The sequence below is a fragment of the Leptonotus elevatus genome, chromosome 12, assembly GCF_054856555.1.
Source record: "Leptonotus elevatus isolate MCC_2025b chromosome 12, RoL_Lele_1.0, whole genome shotgun sequence".
Taxonomy (NCBI): Eukaryota; Metazoa; Chordata; class Actinopteri; order Syngnathiformes; family Syngnathidae; genus Leptonotus; species Leptonotus elevatus.
In genome coordinates this window covers 19,562,528-19,586,027 of record NC_141250.1, presented here as the reverse complement: position 1 = coordinate 19,586,027, position 23,500 = coordinate 19,562,528, and the positions used below count along the sequence as shown (strand labels likewise).

General features: G+C 40.5%; 3 protein-coding genes across 16 annotated transcripts in view; 1 reads left to right on the top strand and 2 right to left on the bottom strand.

Moving 5' to 3' along the window:
- Window positions 1-3,575, bottom strand: part of LOC147164932 (mitogen-activated protein kinase kinase kinase kinase 4-like) — a 38,413-nt gene extending 34,838 nt beyond the window's left edge. For all 14 annotated transcript variants that reach the window (XM_086090437.1, XM_086090423.1, XM_086090425.1 and 11 more), the window contains exons 1-2: window positions 3,278-3,575; window positions 2,971-3,036 (exon numbers count right to left, since the gene is read on the bottom strand). In XM_086090437.1, coding sequence (XP_085946563.1) covers window positions 2,971-3,036; window positions 3,278-3,334 — 123 coding nt within the window. In that variant the 5' untranslated portion in view covers window positions 3,335-3,575. The remainder of the gene's footprint in view (window positions 1-2,970; window positions 3,037-3,277) is intronic.
- Window positions 3,576-4,421: 846 nt separating this feature from the next.
- Window positions 4,422-15,117, bottom strand: lonrf2 (LON peptidase N-terminal domain and ring finger 2). The gene is made up of 12 exons (XM_086091076.1): window positions 13,822-15,117; window positions 10,680-10,798; window positions 9,819-9,941; window positions 9,589-9,744; window positions 9,123-9,321; window positions 8,693-8,792; window positions 8,499-8,613; window positions 8,130-8,251; window positions 7,864-8,050; window positions 6,795-6,929; window positions 6,553-6,702; window positions 4,422-6,398 (listed from the first exon to the last, which is right to left on the bottom strand). The coding sequence occupies exons 1-12, from the start codon at window positions 14,522-14,524 to the stop codon at window positions 6,240-6,242; spliced, it is 2,268 nt and encodes a 755-aa protein (XP_085947202.1). The 5' UTR covers window positions 14,525-15,117; the 3' UTR covers window positions 4,422-6,239.
- Window positions 15,118-20,839: 5,722 nt separating this feature from the next.
- nms (neuromedin S) lies at window positions 20,840-23,005 on the top strand. Its single transcript, XM_086091077.1, has 7 exons — window positions 20,840-21,018; window positions 21,754-21,800; window positions 21,924-21,971; window positions 22,043-22,072; window positions 22,624-22,677; window positions 22,760-22,834; window positions 22,911-23,005. Exons 1-7 carry the CDS (start codon window positions 20,949-20,951, stop codon window positions 22,917-22,919), a joined length of 333 nt encoding a protein of 110 aa, XP_085947203.1. The 5' UTR covers window positions 20,840-20,948; the 3' UTR covers window positions 22,920-23,005.
- Window positions 23,006-23,500: the final 495 nt, after the last annotated feature.

Here is a 23,500-nt window from a genome sequence, read left to right as displayed (position 1 = left end):
TAGTTCCTGATCGTAAAACGGCTACAAGAGGGCAACCAATACTTAAGGTGTTGAATCGGCCCAATACAAATACCTGGTTTCGGTACAACAATAATTGGAAGCTAACATACGAGCTAACATTAGCACTAACAAAAAAGCCAACACTGGAAGTTGACAATTAAAGCTACCCCCCACTATTAATTTAATAACATGACGTACGTACTGCTGATGGTTTTCTTCCAATGTATCGATTATGTATGCATGCAATGTAATGGTGATTCTGTTAGTATCAGTAGTAAAGTATTATGAATCATTATAATATCATTCAAATGTTGCAACATCGTATCCTGAGTTGCTTTGAAATGTGCATCATTACCCATTACTGAACTGATGGAAATGGAATAAAACTGATTGTGACCAAAGAAGCGGACCTGCAGGAATGTTTTGGAAAAACAGCCGGGGCGTCGACGAGAGCTAAAGGCTAAGCTAATATTTATCCACGCGGATTTCAAAAACAACATGAGCGACGTAGCTTCTCCACAAAGTTTCCCTTCCTGCTTGCTGCTACTCTGTTGAAAGGTCACGGAAAATAAAAGCAGAAAAAGGTCCCGGCAACACGTTTGTTGTCGTGGTCGCGGCTTCACTTCCTGTGCAGCGAAAACGTCCCAACAGAAGCCATCGACGGTCCACTTTCAATAGCCGGAACGTCTGTGAGCTAGCTTGGCACAAGTCCATGTGACTAAACTGCTTTGTAGTTTTTTTCTACGCAGCTAGTAACTATTATCATACATTCCAGTATATATGTACTGGACATATTCACTTTTTCCAAGTTTTTTTTATTTCACAGCCTTATTCCAAAATACATTCATTTTCCCTCCACAAATTTAGTATTTTTGAAACTTTTGCAATTGTAATTTAAGACAAAAAAACACAGTACACAAAATGTGACAACATTTTGAATACTTCCCAGATGCACTTTCACACAGACAGCCCGCAAAATTGACACACTTGAGCCCTCAGGGGAATAAATTCATGATTTTCCATTTCAGCTCTAATCCAGCATTTTTTCTTTGGGTGAAAGGGTATTAAACATGCTAACATTAAAATTTGATTACATTTAATGCAGAACGCCATGTCACCATGTGATATCTTGTCCTCACTAGATTATGTGTGAAAGGCGTGGATGGCTCTTCTGTTTAACGGCTGTGATATAGCATTTTTTCCTGTATCTCTGCGTGAAAGGGTAACATTAAAAATCATGACATTATAATTTATAGCAGGAAGCTGTGGTGCTGGATGAATGCATACATACATACATATATCACTGCCTTGCTGGGTTTTGTGTGAAAGGCACAGAGGGCTAAATGCAAGATCTGGTGCACTGCAGCCCTGATGTGGCCATTTTGTGATATCTGTGTGGAAACATTCCTACAAAGTGTTGACCACCGCCTCGCATCATTGCGCTATTGTGACTGGTGGTGGAAATCGCAGCATAACTCACGAGACGTGAAAACTAACAAATGTGACATCGCTCCATTTTACACAAGTAGCTAATACATCCCTTAAGTTAGCATTAGCTATGTGTTCATTCCCGTTTTTTTATTTTTATGAAATGTCAAGCATGTTGACAACTTCCTCAGTTTCACTACTTCCTTGCAAGCATGTAATAAAAATGCACTTTTTCTATTTACTGTGGGATAAAAGTCATAAACCAGGTTAAACAAGTTCCTCTGCAGTTTACGGGGGGATTCCCAGGCCACCCGCTGAGTGTGCACTAAAAACTACCCCACGGTTCTCTGGAAATACGACCTCGTCTTTTTGAGGCTGGGGTGACGTGTTACTCTCCTCCATAATTTCCACTTTTGCTTCCCCTTATATTTATTTTTCCGATTCTTTCTGCATCCTGTCACGTTCTGGCCACGTTTCTGGGCCAGATGAGTGCGAAGGAACGAAAAAAAAGGAAAAAAAGGAAAAACATTGTGTGATTAATGGAATCCCAAGAAGATCAACTCAAAATGTCCAAGATTTGTGTTTTTCTTCATCTTGTCACAATTATATGCTCAAGTACAAATTCCAAATAAGGAACAACAGTTTGTGTAACGCTCACTACCACCGCCACTTCCATTACTATTACTACTAACTACCAGTACTACTACTACTACAGCCTCTTCTACTAAAAACTCCATTACTAGTACAACCACCACTACTAGCAGCACTACTACCAACATAATTACTACGACAACTACTTACCAATATTGCTACTATTACCACCACACCATCATTGCAGTGAACCATCCCAAAAATCACGATTTAGCATTTTCACATTCACCCGTTTGCCTATTTTGTGTCTTGTGGCAAACCTAGTGCTTTGTCGCCAGCTTGTGGCATCTGGGCACTTTGTTGAAGTGACTTGAAGAGTTTTATCTATACAAAAAGTAGTGCTTTACTGCCATCTTGTGGCATCTTGGTGTCAAGCAACTATGTTGAAGTAAGTTGAGCAGCTTCACTTAGACAAAAGTAAAGCTTTGCCGCCATTGAGTGGCATAAACCGTCAATGAATCGCCCCACGGCATTGTAATACCATCAACCTGCCCTTCCGAATTAGGTCTACAAACAACAAGATACATCATAATAACAACGTAGCAAGATAAGGGAGTATCCTACGTCGGCGTATCGACACTGTTATCACGATAACCGTAGGCTGTATCGACAGTGGGGCGGGTCTAAATCCACCACGGGGTACTGAGGCATTCAGGGGCACTGTGGCGACGACAAATGCGCAAACACCGCCCATGCAAATGGCGCCATGAAACCTGTCAAGGGGATGGAATCTCTTAAATCAGTGCAAATGGAGGTCGTGCACGCCATATCTAACTGGGGCGTGGATGACACGCGCGCGCGCGCGCGCGCACACACACACACACACACACACACACACGCACACAAACACACACCCCCACACACACACACAATTTATGTATATACACTAACCTTGTATACTTGTCCATAGGTGCCATTTCCCACCACTTCCACCAGCTCGAAAATCCCAGCAGGATCCTATGTGATGAAACAAGCGCGCCCGGTGATGAGTTAACGGAGCGGTAATTGAGCAAAGGGTGTGTTTGATGCCAAGGCCGGCGGCGCCCGTTCAGACTTGGCCTCACACACACACACTCATAGCGGCGGAGATTAGACAAAGAAGAGGAGGCTAGCTACAACCTCGTCAACAAACACCGTTTCTTAATTTTATTTCAAGATTATTTACATTATTAAACGTGTTTATAATCCTCACACTTACCCGCAAGGATGCCAGGTCGATATCCACCAGGCTTTTGGCCGGAGAGTCGTTCGCCATTTTTAAAGCGGAAAAAAGGCAGGAATTATGAGCGTTTTTTTTTTTTTGTATGTCCTTCACGCCGACGGAGAACGTTTCATCGTCGATTCTTGTTCTTGTGGCGTTAAATCCTCGCCATACGCGGCTCTCCTCTGGCTCTCTCTCGTGATTGCTCCGCTCCGGCCCCTGCTATATACCGACTGGGAGCGCTCAGCGGAGTCCGCTAGAAAGTCTCTCTCCGCGGCCGCATCGTCTTGATTGGCCCGCCCCCTCTTGCTTCATCCGGGGAGAACCCGGATGATGAATGGATGGATGGAATGAGATAGATAGATAGATAGATAGATAATGTAATATACATCAAGTGTGAGAATTTAAACTCACAATACATTATTTCAATATTGTGGCAACAATAATACCACTGGACAGTGCTTGTGGCACGATAATCGACATGACGGTTACAAAAAAATTGTATTTTCATCATAATTTTGCCAAATAATACTGATATCAGAATGCAGTGACAGTGCAAATGTGAAATATGTCGTTAAAAATAATATTGATGATAAATCTCTATATCTATGGGAACCGCAGAAAAACACATTAATGATATAAAATATCGATATTTTGCACTTGTGTACAGACCCTGTACCAAAAGTGAAAAGAATACAATAAAAAGTGGACGAACCATGCGCACGTTTAACCCATTAAGTGTGACAACACTGACCCCATGTGGCCAAAACGTGCAGGTACTTTAATACGTTTGGAACTTTTCAGCTGGCAATTTGACATTTGGTATGCATGTCTTAGTTTATCATGAGTAAACCCATAAAAAAAAGTCAACAATTTTGGTCTGAAGTGGCAATTTTTCTGGTATATATATTTTTCGTTTCAGGAGGTCCATCATTTCACATAAACACAACTAATATGCGAATGTCTGCTACTTATTTATTAAAACTTAACTGTGTAATGTAATGTGCTGGTTTTAAAAACAAACAATAAAGCCACTGCAACAGTACGCAATTTATGTATTAAATTCAGTGAGTTTTATTTTTAACCAGTCAAATATAGGCCTATATAAATAATATTTGGAGGAGAAAAAAACCCAGAAGGATCATAATTTGGTTTCATTTATTGGCAATAAAAAATAAGTACAAGATTTCCCTTTACAAATATTCACAGGGAAATGCAGCATGTCGTGAATCCCGCCCATGATAGAGACAGCAAGGAGATCACAAACATTTGGAGGACAGAAGAAGAAAAAGCGCATCTACGGTATATTTAGGCTTTTCTCACTGGAACATTCTCTCACGTCATTTAAAACCACGTTAGTTTTTGTAAAAAATAAAATAAAAAATAAAATAAGCTTTAAATAAGCAATTATTTTCATTTTCACGCATCAGACAGCAAGAGTGCAAAAAAAACAAACAGTAAATGCTGTTACCAAGACATTCAGGAAGTCCGTCGTGAACACGCGTGCAGTGAGAAATGTCTAAATGTAGCGCATACACACACTCAAAGATGTAAAAAAAGGCCTCCGTGTTACTGACAACTAACATTCAAGCATCAGCAGTAGTACTGCAACACCAGAGAGAGGAAGGGAGTGCCAAAAGGCATCACCCACCGCCGTCGGGACTGAATGAAGAAGAAATGCTAGTCAGGAGAGCTAGCACCGATATGCTATGTGCCAAGCGTGGAAAGATTATGTACATTTGAGTTTTTGCCAGTTTTTTTCCTATTTGGTCTGTACAGTCAACGTGAAATAGAATAATGCAAATATAGCTTATTACAAGAACATGGACTGACCGCTTAAACCAAACCAGAAAAGGACCCTTTTAAACTAAAGAATAAAGTTCATACCAATTATTGCCGTAGCTGCATAAAGCGTGAGGTTCCCAAGGCAAGGATGCTGCCTGAACGGGCTGCGGAAGATACGTCACGAAAGGTTTGTACTAAAGACCAATACTGTGGTAGCTACTACAGTTTTGGCCAAGTGAATTGATTGAATGGCTAGCTTGCAGCCTAGACAGCAGTACTTGAAAACAATATAAACCCAGGGTCTTTTCTACCTTGAAATTTATATTCTGGTGGCTTTAAAGAGTTGCAAAACCCCGAGGCTACTGCGTTGCCTAAACGTGCTCTAGTAGCAATTGCAACTAAAACAGCGCTTGTTTTAAGTAAAAGATAAAAGTTTGTACTAAATAGTGCAGTAGCTGCATATAGCTACGACAAAGTGGTGGCATATTGAATGGGTTGAGGTTCCCCGGGCTAGTCTGCTGCCTAAATGGGCTGCTGTATAGACTGAAATTAAAGTAAAACACCGCCCTTTTTAATAATGGAAGTTTAAGTTCACACAAAGTATAAAGGTGTCTGCAAATAGCTGCAAGACAGCGTGCAGAAGTACGGCTCTTCTAGGCTCGTGTGCCGCCTAAATGGGCTTGGTAGCAATTGCAACAAAGTATGACAGGGCCTTTATGAACAAAATAAATAAATAAGAGTATATACTATAGGTAATGCCAAAAATGTGTATTATTGCAACAGAGTGATTGACAAGTGAGGTTCCCTATGCTGCGTCAACGGGGTGTGGTAGCAATGGGCTACGGTAGCTGGAGAACAATGTAAAGTAAGGACAATTTCAAACTAAAAAGATTCAGAATATCTATACGGCATTTTGATGCAAGACAGACCGATTAGAGTGAGGTTCCCGAACCTCGTTTTCTGCCTAAATGGGCGGTGCAAGTTCTACTTGCAGGGAATAGTGGTCATCTTATTTACCATCATCGGCATGACAAAACGGCGTCGGCGGCACATGAGCAAACACGGAAATTTGGACGACAGTAAGACACAAATGACATTTCAAAAAAAAAAGTGACTCGATTGACTGGGTTGTGCGGAAATGTTGCAGACGCTCCGGGGCGGCGGCGGCCCGTCGTCACCGCGGCCTCTTGCGCATGACGAAGATGAGGACCTTTCGGATGGCCAGCAGCCGATCCTTCAGGGCGCTCATGGACAGGATGGTGAGCTGGGCTCGGTTCTCCAGTGGCAGCACGGCCAGAAGCCACCAACACCAAGCCGGGCCGCTGCCACTCGACTGCGCAAAGACACGAGAGTGGTGTGAAGTGAGTGGAATGAGGTTTGCTGCCAAAACGGGCTGGGGGTTCCCCATTCTAAACTTAAACTACGATAAATTGCAATTGCCTATCATTTTTCCAAAAGAAACATGGAATTGCTGGTGCTGTTCTCACCTGGGGGTCCGGGTCTTTGCTGGGCAGATGTCCAAAGTGACTGACTATTTGTGTTTTCATGTTGTCTTTGAGTGACGTGAACCAGTTGCTGGCCTGCTCGTAGACGGCGTCATGCAGCTTCAGCAGCTCCGTTAGCTCCTCGCCTTCCACCTGCAAAGCACGACACATTTGCATTCAATGTAGACGAGTTTTTTATTTTTTTTTGAAAGGACGCCGGATGATTGTTGAGGCGTGGCACCCACCTTTTTGTCTTCCAGGTACTCAATTTTGGCAGTGTGGTAGCCGTCTCTCTGGCCGTGACTTAAGACTTTGAAGCGAGACACCCCGATGGTCTCCACCACCGAGCGTCCGTCAGGGAAAAATTTGACGTCTTGGACCTGGAGAGACAAGTTTGAATTAGTTTTGTAACACTTGATGAGGGACGGCAAAATTTGGCGTGCATGTGATTTTTTTTTTTGCCCCAATAAAGGACCGATAAGACTTGTCATTTGTGGTTGTGGTCCAAGCTAATATGTAGGTAATTTTTTTCTTTTAGAAATATCAATAATCCACATAAATTCTTTTACATTTAAATTATAATAAATGAACCAATTATTTGATGAAAGAAAAATTTGTTCTGATAAAAAACAAAAAATATATCACTACTGTTGGGAAAAAAAAGATTTGCTTTATTTAACAATAAAACAATGCATTATTTAATGTGAAGAGGAATAAGTCAATAAATATTTTAGTTAGCTAATTTTTACAGAAAAAAAGATGTAACGTATAAATGTTTTATTTCAATACATGAATTCACAAACGAACCAATCTAAGGGGATACAACTGCTTAATGAATGCAATTAAATGGAAAACTAAATGTGTTAAATTAAATTAATGTAACATGTCATATACAATTGCATTCAAATTTAATTTAAAAAAAGCAATTAATTCAAAATTCTGTATATTACAAATCTAACGGATTTTATTTACAACAAAATTACAAAACAATAGAAATGAATAAAAAAAATTCAATTAACAATTAGGAGCAAAATAAAATAAAAAATGTCATTTAAAAAAATTTGAAAAAAATTAATTGTCTTTTTTATTTACAACTATTATTATAATTAACAAATTACATTAAAAAATAATTTAAAAAGTATTCTAATTTAGATGTAAAATTAATTTTATATATATATAAAAAAAAAGATCACATTTGTCTCTACTTTATTTAATTAAGAAATTTAATAAATTAACAAAACTCTTCATTTGATCTTTTTATGTGTCTATTTGGGGGCAATGACACCAATAACTATTACGGAAGGTGATCCTCACCTGCAGCATGCATCCGTAGTCAGCAAAGCCTTTGAGCTCGTCGGCGATGCACATGCCAAACTGCTTGGTGCCCGTCTCCATGGAGCGGCGGATCATGAGGCGGTAGCGTGGCTCGAACACGTGCAGCGGACACGGGATCGTGGGGAAGGCCATGGTGCACACGAAGATGGGCACTTCCTGGTTCAGGCTGAAACGGGAGCAAATTTGTTGAAGTCGCACGGATCCCTATTCGGCAAGGAGTTACGGCGCCACCTGTTGAAACTCACTTGGACAGCTCCTTCATCTCCTCCTCGTGGATCTTTTTTCTCTCCGCCAGCTCATTGGCCAGGTAGCGCTGCAGCACCTCCTCCATCAGCAGCGTCTTGTTGTAGCCTCGGGTGGCCAAAAACTGACGTGGGTAAGAAACAATATCTGTTAGTTACTGTAAATATATATGAAAATGTGTTGAGTGTATGTGGTTCAGATTTGTGGATCAGGTCTTTTAATTTCATATTGCTTTGTGAAGCCGACTTTGGGGACTTCATTTTGAAAACAATTTGATGGACCCCCAGAAATGGCCATATTGACCTATTAAATTGCGTATCGCTAAGTGAGGGCCTGAATCCCCCCCCCCCTTGAAAATGACAGATTGTCACCTCTGAGAGGTTCTCCTTGCACAAAGGGCAGTTGGGGTTGTGGTCCAGGCAGCGCTCCAGACACTTGAGGCAGAAGGTGTGCCCACAGGGCGTGGCCACCGGCTCATAGAACAGCCTGGAAGAAAACGACGGCGACGTTTAGGCAAGTGTGTGTTCAATGTATCCCCCAAAGAGTGAAGCTCGTAGCCACTCACCTCATACAGAGTGAACATTCCAAGTCGCCGCTGTCCAACAGGTCAGCAGGAACCACTCTCCCCCCGCATGCCAGCGCCAGTTTGACGCTGCTCGACTCGCCTGCAGAAAGACGGACATTTTAAAAAACAGAGCTACTCTTCCGTTAGGTTTTTTTTTTTTTTTATCTAGCCAGTTGAGAATTGTAATTTATTCATTTATATTATTAAATAATTGGTTAGTTGACTTATTGTAGATAAAATACTTCAGCAAAATGAAGAATTTCACATTTTAAAATGAGTAATGTAATTCAACTTGTAAGTTGTAACTCGTTCATTGCAATCTACACGATTACGTTTTTGGGAGAAGTCCAAACTCAAATTTTATTATTATTATTTAGATTTTTCCACTTGATCATTCAATTTCAGTGTATGAATCCAATGAGGTTCTGACCAGGTTTAAACAGCTTTGAGGGAGGATTGAAGAACCCGTCGTCACTCTGCTTCCTTTTAAGGCCGGGTGGCGCCGGTACTGAGGCCAGGACGTCAGCCAGGCTCTTGCTGCTGGTACCGCGTTCCTCAGCTGCTGGAGCGCATGATCTGGAAGACGACTCGTCCGGCAAGGCGCTTTTTGTCACGCTCAAATCAGAGTCCTGGACAGAAAAATAACACAAGGATGAATCATCAGTATTGAATGAAGGTCCCATAATTGCTTACGACAACAACAAAATTAATTACAGGCAGAGTATTTGATTGTGTTTCAATTCTTTGTACTTGAGTATTTAACTTTACAACAGAGAAGAATTTTCCATTACAAAATCATGCAAAAAGAAAAAAGTTGGGGTACCCCTGTATCTAATATAAGTCTAATTCAAATGACTGAGTCCAGCTTCCAAGATCGATTATTATTATTTTTTTACCTGCGAGGATGAAGCAGGCTTCTGTGCAAGAGGCCTCAGGGTTCTCAGCAGGGCGGGGGGCTTAATGGGGCGCGAGGCCACCCCACCTTGGAGAGGGTGCAGAGGCGTGGGCATGTCTTGGTTTTCGAACACGGAGTAGAAGAGCTCAGCGAGGACCTGCGTCAAAGGAAGGACTTGAGTACGGCCAGCGCGACGGCAGATGGGAAGATGGACACTGACGCCGGGGTTACCTTCTGAGCCTCCAATCTGACTTTGGTCCAGTTGGGTTTGAGCGCCACACACAGGAAGTACTCCTGTAGGGCCTCGTCGTTACGCGAAGCTTTGCTCAGCATGGTGGCCTTCAGGTAGTGAGCCTAAAAATGCAAAGAAAAACAAATGATATATTATGGCAGAATTTATTACATTTAAGACCGCATCCCACTGAGCGGTGAACATTAGCGAGCGTTTGCAAGGGAAGTGAATATTGACTTTTTTTCCCTTCTTTTTTTGGTCAGGGTTCCTTCAAGATCGCAAACAGTTTTTCTTGTCACCAAGAAATTTTGAACATTTTCAAAACTTCCTTACAAAATTATTATAATTAAAATATATTTGGGACAGGTTGTAAAATGGATACACAATTATTTTTTTTAATCTAAAGAAATGTATAATATTTATAAAATAAATGTGGAAAAAAGAGCAAAAAGGCAAAAATTTTAATAAATATAAAGGGGATTCCAAAATAAAACAAAATTAATGAAAAATACCTAATCAATCAAATGGGAAAAATAATAAGAACAAAAATTACATAAAGAGCTAGTAACTACTCAAATTCAAGTAGAAAAAACAATGGGAAAATACAAAGCAAAAATAAGTCAAAAGTTAAAACAAAATACTGAAAGAAAAAAGTTTAAAATAATTATAGTATTAAAAACTTGAAAAACACAACTAAGTGAAAAAAATTTAACTAAACAAAAATTATAAACAACAAAAGTGAGAAAGAAAATATTAATTAAAATGGGAGAAATAAAAAATGGAAAAAAACAAATGCAAACAATAACATCAAAAGTAAATGGTGCATTGCGTTTTCCCACCAAACTTGCGTCCGTTCTCACCTTTGGCCAGAGAGGTTTGATCTGGCACAGACTGCTCGCGTCTTGCACCGCCTGACTCACGTTGTTCATCTCCATGTGCAGTTCAGCCCGCTGGCACAGTAGCCGGCCTGAAGATGGCGCTGCACACACAAACGAGAAAGTCAGGTCAAGTGGACTGCAAGTAGGCCAGCGAGCGCTCGTAACGTGACATGAGGTGTCACGTGGACGCCAAAATAAAACAGCAGCAGCAAAGTAAACAGCAGCAAACGTGACCCTACCAGTAGAGCTGCTACACAGTAACAAGTGTTTTTATTATTTGAGCATTGACGGCAAACTAGATTAGTCACACAGTATTATGCTGTACCAGTAAGTCCCGTCCAGGAGAACACATATCAGGAAGTGAAAACAACCACTCAATAAGCAAGCGAGCAAAGCTTGGCTATTTTTAGCCCATGTATGTCATAAAAGAAGTGATTTATCCTCACGTGGAAAACTTTTGTGCGACTAAGCCTCATTTTGGGATGGTAAATTTTTACATATAAAAATGTCTATACACGTTTTAAAGGAACATGTTTGCATACACTTCCATTCTAAAGTTTAGGCTCATTTATATATATTTTTCCATTTACTATGAAATGCAATGAAATGAGACTAAACTTTAAAATGTAATTGACCCCATCCCTTGTGTTCTATATTACATAAAGATGAATGGAAATGAACTATTTTTGTTCTTAAATGATGTTGATTCCATAGCTCCATAATGTGGCACGATAGTTTGAAATGGCTCCACGAAAGCACTCAGAAGCTTCCTGCGATCCTCAAAATGGAGACTGTCATATGGCGAATGATTGGCGACGTCTGCGGCTGGCACGTGGCGCGGGTAAAATGACAGGAGGCGTCATATGTCGCTGCAATGGTCGCCAAGGCCAACCCAACGGCTTCCTTCCGGGCCACCGCCGCCGCCGTGCCTTTTGCCAGGCAGTCAATCGCAGTCGTAAACAGACGCTATGCCATTTGAGTGCGTAAAATGGCTTTGGAGTCGTTCTTATTCCCAATTGGAAGTGAATTTCATCTGCAGCACTGACATAAAACCCGTTAACTGGCTTATGTTTAAGTCATATTTAACACGATGAATTAAGCCTTAAAAAAAATAAAAAATAAAATAAAGAGTAGAACGGTTCACCTGATGAGATGAATTAAACCTTAAAAAATAAAAAATAAAAAATAAAGAGTAGAACGGTTCACCTGATGAGAATATAACCACATTATATTAAAGGCACTGTCCAACGTTTTGACTCAGAAATAAACACTTCTTAAATACAGGATGTTTAAACATGAACTCCTTCTCAATCTACACCACTGGGCTTCTGTTCATGTGTGGTGGTGATTGAGTTTTCTTTGTTGTTTGTTTAATTCTGAAAACCTGAAACAATGTCAATTTGATAGTGACGGTGTAAACAATTAATATTGAAAACAAATTGTTATAGTCCAAGCATAAAATGATCAAATATTCTTACTTGTACTTGGGTGTGAAAAATTTGAATGCGGGTGCCTCATCACCCTTCTCTTAAGCATAAAAGAAAAAACTCCATAGAAAAAGAATACTCACATAACACCCTTTTTCTATATTTTCGAAGGTTATGTGAACTTTAAGGAACACAACCGTCCCCTTTCTCAAATCACTTGGGCCCTGTCACCTGAAAACAGTCAGTGTGTCTCTTCCGCCTGGACAAAGTGACCGCTGGCGAGCCCACGTGTCACTCACGCCCACGTGTGACTCACGCCGCGCATCTCCATAACCGTGACCTGAATGTTATCCAACGTGCCAGCACTTACGAAACTAAGTCTTACATACGAGGCATCCAATTACGCAGAAAAGAGGCAACCTAAGCGCCTGGGTGCATAATGGCATTTAATAAATGTGACTGTTGCCACAGCAATACAGCATTATATGACTTCATGATGACGCATGAATGCAACACATATTACTGTGTCACTGCTGGAGACTTCATTAGAAACACATTTGTACAGACTTGATTTGAGTGGGGTGTTTTTTTTCTTGTATTAACTGTCAAATGTCTATATTTTGTCCATCATGTGAGGCACTTGGTGATGTGTCACAAAAAAATGACAATTGACAGGGCTCGAGACTGCGGCCAAGAACAAACGCACCTTGACAATTTACAAGCATAATTGAACATTTACAAATGTGCCAACTTATAAGAAAATTGTTTATCATTCTGCATCACTGTTTTTTTAAGCAATGTGCTTCTACATGTAATGTCAGAGAGAGTGGGACTAAAAGCCTAATTTAATTAAATAGCATTCACTGAGGCGTTTTTAAACAACCCAAAAAAATACACTAAATCCAATTAATTCACACTAGATCCAAGACCCTAAAATCACCAAGCCCCAGCCCCCCCGGAAAAAAATTATCTTTGAAATGTTTAACCTGACATTGAAAGGGATAGTAGTATCACAACAATGAAAATTAGGATTCAAATAGTGAAAAAAATACCCAAAAGAGATAAGAAATATTGATGTATGATCAATTCTGATTGTGATTGATTCTGTTTTAACCTCGCAAACCTCTCTGACAGCAATAAGTGCTATACAGAAAATTTCCTTAACCAATTTGAGAATATATTGGAATTGATTTGTGAATTTGGATGATTATTTTTTTCCTTTACAAATCGGCGGACTATGGCAAAATGCTTGATCCTAAATGCAACCAAATAATAATAGAGAATTGCTTTTAAATGGTGCATGGCTTTATACTGTAATGAATGAACCACCTACAAAATCACCCACTTTTTATTAAGAAAAATATTCTTGTGTGCTAAAAATGTACTATTTAAAGTGCTCTAAGCTTTAAAAACGTTTTTTTTTAATTCAAAATCAAACATTTTTAATCATTCTGTTGGAATTAGTTAAATAATTCAAGTAATGAAAAACTATTGATGACAGTTGATGGCTTTATATGAATGATTATGTGAAGAATTGTGTTCTATAAATGAAGTTAAGCTGAGCGTATTTTGTAATGATGAGGTCAGTCCACACTTGCGCCACCAGCTGGTGACACAACGAAGTGAGCTGAGTAAAAAGTAGGTCACCTGTTGCAAAACATATATAACATTTAAAATAAGTTTCATTTTTTCCTTACCCAATTCCACCGCCTCGTCGTACTTCTGCAGGGCCTCCTCCAGGTTATGGCTCTGCCGAAGCACCTCGCCGTCAATACACAGCCGGCGTGCTCGGCTCTCGGTTGCGAAGAGTTTGTCCAGCAGGCCGCTAAGCACTACGTCCAGCCGGCGGCCGTTCGGTAGGGCGTCCTTGCCGGCCAGGGCTCGCTTGCAGTGCACGCAGTCAGTCACCGAGTCGGGCTCCAGACAATGTCTGCAGAAGGTGTGCCCGCACTCCAATGTGGAGGGTTCATGGAGCAGGCACCGGCACAAGCCGCAGGAGAACAAGTCCAGTGGGTCGTCTTCGGTGCTTTCCCCATCGTCGTCCCCGCTTTCCTCCCCGCCGGCAGTGCTGTGGAGGCCTGGCTCCTTCTCTCGGAGCCCCCGGGCGATGCTGTCCACCAGCAGCGGGAGCTCCTCCGGTCGCAACTTGCCCAGGCTGGCCGCCACGCAGTACGAGTCCAGCGCCTCGGAAATCCGCCCGGCGCGTACCAAGGAGTCGGCCTTGCGTAGGCACAAACCCCGGTCGGGTTGTTGGAGGTCGGCCAGCTGCGAGCTATAGATCTCGGCGGCCAAACTGAAGTCCCCGGCTCGGCTCGCCTCTGCCGCCACCTCCAGCATCTCGGGACAGATGCCCGGGGCGGACGGGTGGGAGAGCGGGTGGAGCAGCATCTCAACCTCCATAATCAATGTAAAAAAAAAAAAGAGACTATTTAATCGTAAAACCGCAAATAAGAGTTAGAACCGAACACCCGAATGTGGTCGTGTATTTCCCATTGGGAGTGAATTCAGATTCATTCTGGATTCAACATAACAGATTGTTACGTACCCATTTTTTTTACACGCGTAAAAGAAGCCGGGAGAGGTTTGGCGCATAAGAAGCTTAAATTAATATCCACCTCACTCAGCAGCTTAAAAAAATAAAAAATAAGTTTGGCGATAAATTAAAGTACGGTGCGGTAAAACTGTTTACACCTCCGGTTGTTTAAAAAAAAATACATGAGTGAAGAAAGCTAACACGGCAAGCTAACGTCAACCGAGCCGTTCCAATCACACACACCAAGCGACGTCCACCAGCAAATCCAGACTTTCGAACGACAAAATGACTCGAAAGTGATCAAAACGTCTTCCTTAATAGGTCAAACAAAACCAAAATGTAAAAGTCGTTGTTTTCTTGTCGACTCTCCACAGGTAAGTTAGCCAGGACCGCTAAAGAAAACGGTGACCCAGTCGAGAAGCTGCTCGCTGCTAGTTTGCGTCTCGCTGCAATTTGCCGTAGTCCCATTCGCCTAGACGGGTCACGTGACGCGAGAGGCGCTCCCGCATTGGCCGGCCGCACGTCCTACTTATATAACGTGCTTGTGTTGTTGTATAACTTCTCTCTCGCCGCTGTGTCAATTGCACACGATTTACACATACGTGCATACATATTTATAGATATGTATCACACATCATATTCGCACGAGGGCATTAAACGTTTCATCTTAGCAATAAATTGTGAGGATCACCAAAATGACGACACGCAGCGTTCTCAGTGGGCACTGCTTCATTGTTTTATGTAACGCTTTTATATAAGCTGAGTTACAAGACAAGTGCTGCTTTTCTAGAGCATGTCGCATACCCTTCTTTTTTTTTTTATACAAGGAGATGTGTACACACACTCATAATACACACCAAAAGTTCTAAGACAAACCGTGACCCATTTAGGTAACTATGCATAGGATTGTGCAACAACAACAAAAATAAGTTACATGACCGCTAACTAAGGTTGACCGGTGCTCACTAAACGCCCCCCTTGCACAATAGAAATAAACAAAAGGACTCAGAATGCCCCCTCGCTCCACAAACAGTCCACACAACGCTCCGTTACTGCACAACGTACCGTGGATATAAAAATTCCACAAAAAAAGAAAGTCTTTTCGACTTGCAAAAGTGTGCGCACCCTATAACTGGAAGTCTTAACTGTTTGGATTCAACCAAACACATAAAATATGAAATTAGGTTGCTGTTCTAGTAGGCTTTTTCCTGTCGTTTTTTTGTCCTTGTAAAATAGATAAAATAATGCCAACCAGAGCAGATATTTGCAGAAGATGGGAGACTGTCTTCACCTGTCAAAGTTGTCACATGTACTAAACAGCAGCTTCCCTGCCCAGTTTTCTTTTTGTCCTCATCAATTTTGGAGGGACGCCCAGTTCTTGGTAATATCACTGTTATGCCATTTTCTCTCCCCTTGATGTCATCACTATGATCAATGGTATATTTAATGCCTTGGACATTATTTCGTTGAGATCCCTGTGATGCTGTGGGAGGCTCCTGTGGATATGTGACTACAAAAATGTCAGGAAAAGCCTACTAGAGCATCTGAATTTTATTTGGGGTTAATCTTATAATTTACATGGTGACAGTTGTGCGCCGACTCCCATCTACAGTACCATGAGTTTGGAATGTGAATGGTCATTTATGAACACAGCAACATCGGATGTGCACACTTGTGCAACTGTTTAGCACAGATATTTTTCTGAAAAATAAATAAAAATCAATGGAGTTGTTCAGGTTATAGGTTTGGTGGGGAAACTTTTGAAATGGTAGAATAGCCTTTTTTCTTCACATCTTCCACTATGAAAAAACCTAATAGCATTCAGGGGGTGTGGTCACGTGTCGACTGCTCCCTATTGACTCAACTCCCCATGGAGATAGATGACGTGTGTGTGTGTGTGTGTGTGTGTGTGTGTGTGTGTGTGTGTGTGTGTGTGTGTGTGTGTGTGTGTGCGCGCGTGCATGTGTGTGTGTGAATAGCTGCCTAGGTGCATGTATTTTTACTCAATTTATTCACAATCTCACGTTGCTTTTTATTATTATAAGTTATACAACATATTGCTGTTATTTCTGCTTCCAATGATTTCACTCCAGCCAATAAATTGTGCAAGGGGCAGCACAGTGGTGTAGTGGTTAGCACGTTTGCTTCACATTTCCAGTTTGGAAATGTTACTTCTCCCAATATTTTTAGGCCTCCTCAAAATTTGCGCCGCCACCCAAAATTGTGCGTCAAACAATTAGACTATTTCCAATGTTTTACACTTACCAACATTTTGCATCTCCCCAAATTTTGTGGTTTTCAACATGGTTTGCCTGACAACATTTTTAATACAATATTCCTTCCCTTTCAAAATTTGTAGCTCTGAACATTTTACACCTTATTGTCACGCCTTCTCCGGAAATTACGGATCCATGATTATTTTTATTCTTGACAATTTGTGCCACCTCCCACACTTTTTACGCTTCCTCACAAATTGTTTACACGTCCCCAAACTTCTCCCAGTATTATACTTGATCAATTCCAGTATTTCACAAATGGGGAGTTCTACTTTATGCCTCCAAAATATTTTGCAACTTCTAAAATTGTGGTTTTAAAATTATTTTCCTCCCAACATTTTTAATATGGTTTCCCTTCAAAAATGTTACACCTCCCAAAATTGATACTTTACGCAAAGTTGAAACCACCTGAATTTTTGCAGCTCCCTATATTTTGCATTTCCCCAAATTATAAGCCTGTTCACCCTCTTGTAGCTTTGAAAATGCTTTGCCTCACAGTATTTTCAACATTGTGTCCCTGTTCTACCACTCCAAGCTTTTATGCATCCCAAAATGTCACCTCTCCAAATATTTTGTGCCTGGCATAATTTTGTCGCCCTGAAAACAATTTACCTTCCAATATTTTATCCCTCCCAAATTTTTACGCCATGAAACTCTTCCAAAATTTACACCTCTCCAAATTTTTACACCATTAAATAATTTACACTTCCTGAAATTTTGTGGCCCTGAAAACGTTTTGCCTCCCCAAATTTTGCTAATAACATAACCACCACCAGGTGGTAACGTGAGCTTCCCCTTTACATGTGATGTTGTCGCCTGCATGTTGGTCTTCCTTTAGACCAGTGCTACTTTTTAATCTTCATAACAATCTCAATGATAATATTAATTAATAATACTAAAGTCATTCACTTATACTTGAGCATTTAGAGTTTATTTTTTGCTGTCTGAGCCATGAGTTCCTCCATAAAGAAAGACTGCGAACAAGGTACTGCAATGCTCGATAGCCATACACACAAAATGAAGAGGCGAGTTGTGCTTGTGACCTTTGAGACGTATTAAAGGCAGCTCACTGCCACCCATCCAATCACCCACATGTCACGATGTAACCCATTTTCGCCACCTGTCGTGCGGCAAGGACACCAGTTCCCAGTGAATTCGGGGGGGGGGGGGGGGGGGAATTATCTTTAATTGGCCAGAGTGTCGCACAGGACCTTTACAGCAGCTTGACGTATACGTCATGGAAGAATACATCTTAGTGTGCGTATGTTATGATGATTTGCTCTTAATGACTTCCGTCGTTCTTGCATGTGTGCTGCAATGCGCAGTGTACAGTACATACTGTAGGACAAGTAACATCAAGTTTGGGTTGAGATCTCACAACATTTTTGAGCTTAGGTGTCACAAACTTCATTTTGTAGCTCCCCAAGTCGTTGCCCTGCCATTATTTTGCACGTAGCTAAACGTTGTACTTTTCCAAATTTTACAGATCCCAATATTTTTGTGCCTCTCAATCAGCATTTTTGACAGAAGAGTGCCTCGACGGTGTGCTTAATGGAGTGTCCCGTAACGGGCAATACAAAAGTACACTATTTAGTTTAGAGCTAAGAAAAGTTTGTTGGCGTATAAATAAATAAAGTGTTAATGCAGTTTTTTTGTTATCGAATCAAAATCTTATGAGAAGACCTTAATGCAATTCGCTTTGATCCTGGCCTTCATATACTGTACAGTAGTAAACCGGCAATTCCGGTCCTCGAGGTCCGGAGTCCTGCAGGTTTCAGATGTTTCCGCACACTGGCACACCTATGATGAGCCGATCATATGAATCAGGCGTGTTGGTAGGCAGAAACATCTGAAACCTGCAGGACTCCGGGCCTCGAGGTCCGGAATTGGTAAACCCTGAGTTAGACGTTAGATGTGTCAAAAATGTAACATAAACTTAAAGACAGCCCACGTGTCAAAAATGAGACACAAGCAATAAGACATCCAAATTGTGTGAGACTAAATTGCGTCAAAGAATAATTTGACGCTTATTTAGATGATTCGCAGTGAAAAAAAAGGGGAGGGGGAGGGGGGGCTTCATTTATAGTAGCTTTAATTGTTGTCTTCATGTTGTAGTAAAGCTCTCAGGGTCGCCGAGCATTTTATACAACGTCTATCAAGCGTTGACGTTAGCCACACGTCGATGCCCTCTGGCTTATTAACACCATAAGTCAGCGCACTTGGCCGCCTTTCCGTCACGCGGCCGCACCCGGGGACCGCTTAAAAACAAAAAACCATGGCCATCGATCTGTATTTTCGCCCGCCGTGATTTGCAGTAACCAACGTCATGTTTGAGGAGCTTTAAACACAACACGTCGCCGTTATTGGCAGTGAGGAATTAAGTTAGCGCCCATATTGCATTGGAATTTAGCATTTGATTCACCAGGGGGCGCCACCATGAATTTGTACAAAGCCAGAGAAAAAGCTTTGAAGACGTATCACAATTATTACGAAGAGGGCTAAATGTGAGGTTGTTAAACATGTCGAGGCATCTCCGTGGTTACATTTTTACGTGATACACGCACTGCGCTATTGATTTGCACCTCCAATAAGAACACGCTGTAAAAAAAAAAGTTAATGACACACACATAAAAACGCAAACATACATGTGATGGATCTCAACCCTCGACTTTACTAATCACATTTTTGCCACATGGGCTTTAAGTAAAACAAGCATTGTGTCTGTGTCTATGTTTGGCATAGTGCAGACAAAGGTGTATTTATCCAGATGGAACGCTGGCATTAAAGCTTTTAATTGCGTTTGTCCTGAAAATGACGACAAATGTGCGACCTTTCCACCAGGGCGGAGGTGGACCGTATGTAATTGCCAAGGTTGTTCAAGGTCACCCTGAGTGTTAGAAAAATAATAGCATCCAGCATCTGTGTGTCTAATTGAAACCAAATCCGGCATAGCTTGTCAGCCATTTTGGTTTGAAGGCGCTTATACTTTGGAGAATTTGGCGATTTCCAGGTATTTTGAAATGTTTTGAAAAATTCACCTGCTAAAGCTAGCTTGACCTAAAAACATGAATTTCGGCAGGCATGTATGTCTGATTCATGAATAAATCCAGAAAAAAAGTCTGAAGAAGGCATACATGGAGAGAAAGAAGAAGTCGGCCATTTTGCTTCGAAGCGGCTATTTTAGTCATTGATAGGTGTTCTATGATTATTTTTGAAAATTCTTGCCCACAAGACAGTTTCTGTTTGTAACATGAAATTTGGTAAAATGTCTATCGGGAGACACTGCAAGTTTACCATCGTGTTTCAAAACAACATTCTTTTCAGATGATTTTTGTCAATACAAAGAGTTCTTCAAAGTGTTTTGAAAATTCTGCCCCTGAAAGCAGTTTCATTTAGAAACTTGAATTTCAGTGGACACACAAAATAGTCTGAATAAGCCATGCCTGAAAAGACACAGGATGTCAGCCATATTGGTTTAAAGCATCAATTTTAGCCATTGCTGACATTATATTACAAAACATTTTAGTTTTGGTCAGTGCATGTGGGCGGAGCTTGGCAGCTAAGTTTGATGATTTGCCATGAAACACAAAACTCCAACCAGAGTTTTCGAAAAAAAAATATTAGCATCTGGCACCAGTGCATCCAATTGACACCAAATCCAGATCACATCGTACGGGAAGAATTGTTTATCGTAAATATCTGGGGTGGTCTAGTGCTATGCATTGCGATTACATTTCTGTTATTGCGATGGGTGACACATACACATTTTACCTGTTGTGACGTCCATCCTGGTCAAATGTCGTCAGTCGATCCGCGTAATTTCCCAGAAAGGGGCGTGTCCAGTCATCTTGTCATCATAGTGGGAAGATAGCCGAGCCTCTAAAGTGGGGAGGAGGAGTAACCACACACACACATACACAAAGCGAGAGAATCCAGAGGGGAGCGTACAAATCAGACGGAGAACTTTGGAAAATTCCAGCAAAGAGAAGGAAAGAAGGACTTTTATACTGGAGACATGAACGTTCCACATGTGAGACAACTTGCAGTTTTTTGTTTGTTCTGCTGCGGATGTTGGCGAGCCACAGGTAAAGTCCTTTTGGGTCAGATATGTAGTCATAGTTGGCTTTTATTTAGCAGTAAGAATAGAAAATTATGGTTGTCTATTATGGCTTGAATATTGAGACTTAAAAAAAATGTACATATTTGTTTGGATTCATTTTGAACACTGTACAGATATATAATAAAATAATTGTATTTTTTATATTTAATTTAATGTTTTAGTTTTTAAATAATACCAAAATAAAATAGCAAAATGTTTTAAATTGAATTTGGTTTGTTTTAGTTATAGTATTTATTTTATTTTTTTAAAGCTTGAATCTTTTGTAATTTACTTTTTTTAATATGCAGTATAATAATTTTAAAAGATTATGATTTTGTCAGATGTAAAAAAAAAACTGGAATTGGGTATAATGACATATTTAGTTTATTTATTTAGTATTTGCTTGTAAATATAAATAAATAAATAACCCTTAAATCAAAATTTTATACTTTTCAAATTAATAGCTTGAATACTAGTTTTTCACGCCATAATTTATTTGTTAAAATGTGAATACATTTATTAAAATAAAAGTTATGGATAAAATATGTTTTGCATTCATTTTAACACATTTTAGTCTGCAATGTGATGGCACTTAATTTGATCAGATAATACAAATAAAAAATAATCACGTTTGAAAACAATACTCCGTTATTAGGGCATTATTTCAAAGACATTCTTTTGATAAACTCTGAAAATGTAATAACATTAGTTTTTTCTTCAGATGCTACTCATTTCCAGAGATTGGAAGATGGACTTCTGTTCAGAACGGTGATGATTGGACAATATTGACATTATATTTACTTATTTTTTTCACTATCTTTCCTTTGTTTTCTCTTTAACTGAAGTACTGACATGCAGTTGATTTGTTACGTGTCGGTGGTTTGGTTGTAGGTTCGAGGAGATGAACCCGCTCAACTCTCATGGAGAGACGACAACGAGGTTCGTTAATTTAATGCAACGTGTGCTCAGACATAAATCTGCAAAGTAACATATGTCACATTTCTTCACAGCAGCAGCAAGTCCAAAATCTTTTCAAACGGGTAAGTTATTCCAATTTTACATCCTGCTGAGCTGCTAACCCGGAGATGGTCAATATGACACTAAAAGAGCCATTTCAGACTGAAATGGTTTCCTTTCGGTGTCTTTTTGGACATGAGCTCTTGAGACTGTCACCAAATCTCATGTTGATAAGTAAAACTAGCCTACGGGGCTGAATTTTTCCAATTTTAGAAGACCCCCAAGAAAAAAAAAATCTAACCTTCAAACCAAAATGGCCGACTTCCTGTCTTTTGTGTTGGGCATGGTTTCTTGAGACTTTTTTTGAGGGTGTACTTATGTCTACCAAAATTCATGTTGTCGAGTCAAACCAGCTTTGGAGAAAAATATTTAGGAAATGGAACTGGAAATTACTCAAATCACCCTAAAATGGCTGCTTCAAACCAAAAATGGCCGACTTCCTGCGTCTTTTAGGGCACGGCTTCTTGAGACTTTTTTTTGTGGGTCTGCTCATGATGGACATGTCTACCAAAATCCACATTGCTGAGACGAACTGGGCTGAATCTTTAAAAAAAACATGTTTTCTCTTCCTTAGTTCCTGTTTCATTATTCAAAAGCGAGGACCTCTGCTGACCCGGAGGAGAACATGGTGAGCAGACCGATCTGGTCACGGATAAGAATTTGTGATTATTGTGATGATAAAACGTAATTGGTTGCGTTTTCTCCCACAGTCCGACTCTGTTCACCCACTGATGCGACTTTCACCCAAGCTGTCTCAGCGGAGGAAGAAGACGGTGGTGCTTCTGGTAAGACAAAATGTCCACTCGGAACTTAATGTTACCGGCGTCTAACATTTTCCCCTCTCACTTTCTCCTTACGCAGAATATTTGAGATCGGTCGCCATGACATCATGCTTGACAAAACAAAAAAAACGGGAGGGATCACCTCCGCTGTCACGGTGTGGACGTGGTGTTCCGGACGGAATGATGGCGCACATGATGCTTGTGAACGTGACTCAGACGTGTTGTCAACATGTTGCACATTAAATACTCGCACTATGACTGACCTTGGCTTTCTTTTGATCGAAAAGGTTTACATGCATGATTCATTGTGCAAATGATTGTTCCCCTGGTAGAACAAGTTCAAATTGGACGTCTCCATGACGACAACTTTAACAACCTGTCAAGGTATTTTTTTTAACTACAATAAAGTGGATGGAGACTTTTCACTGCCTGGAGTGGGCACCTAATACTTGAACATTTAAAAAATATACAGTAACAAAATTCAATCTCGATTCAACCTTTGCGGATTAACACGCACACACGTGCGCACACACACACCATTTTTAGTTATCGTATTGATGTTTTGTTATTGATATTGTGACAGTAAGTTAAAAATAAATACGGCAATTACGATATTTAGGCTAACAAAAGATTTGGAAATGTATATTGTCTGAAACAAAACTGGTAAAG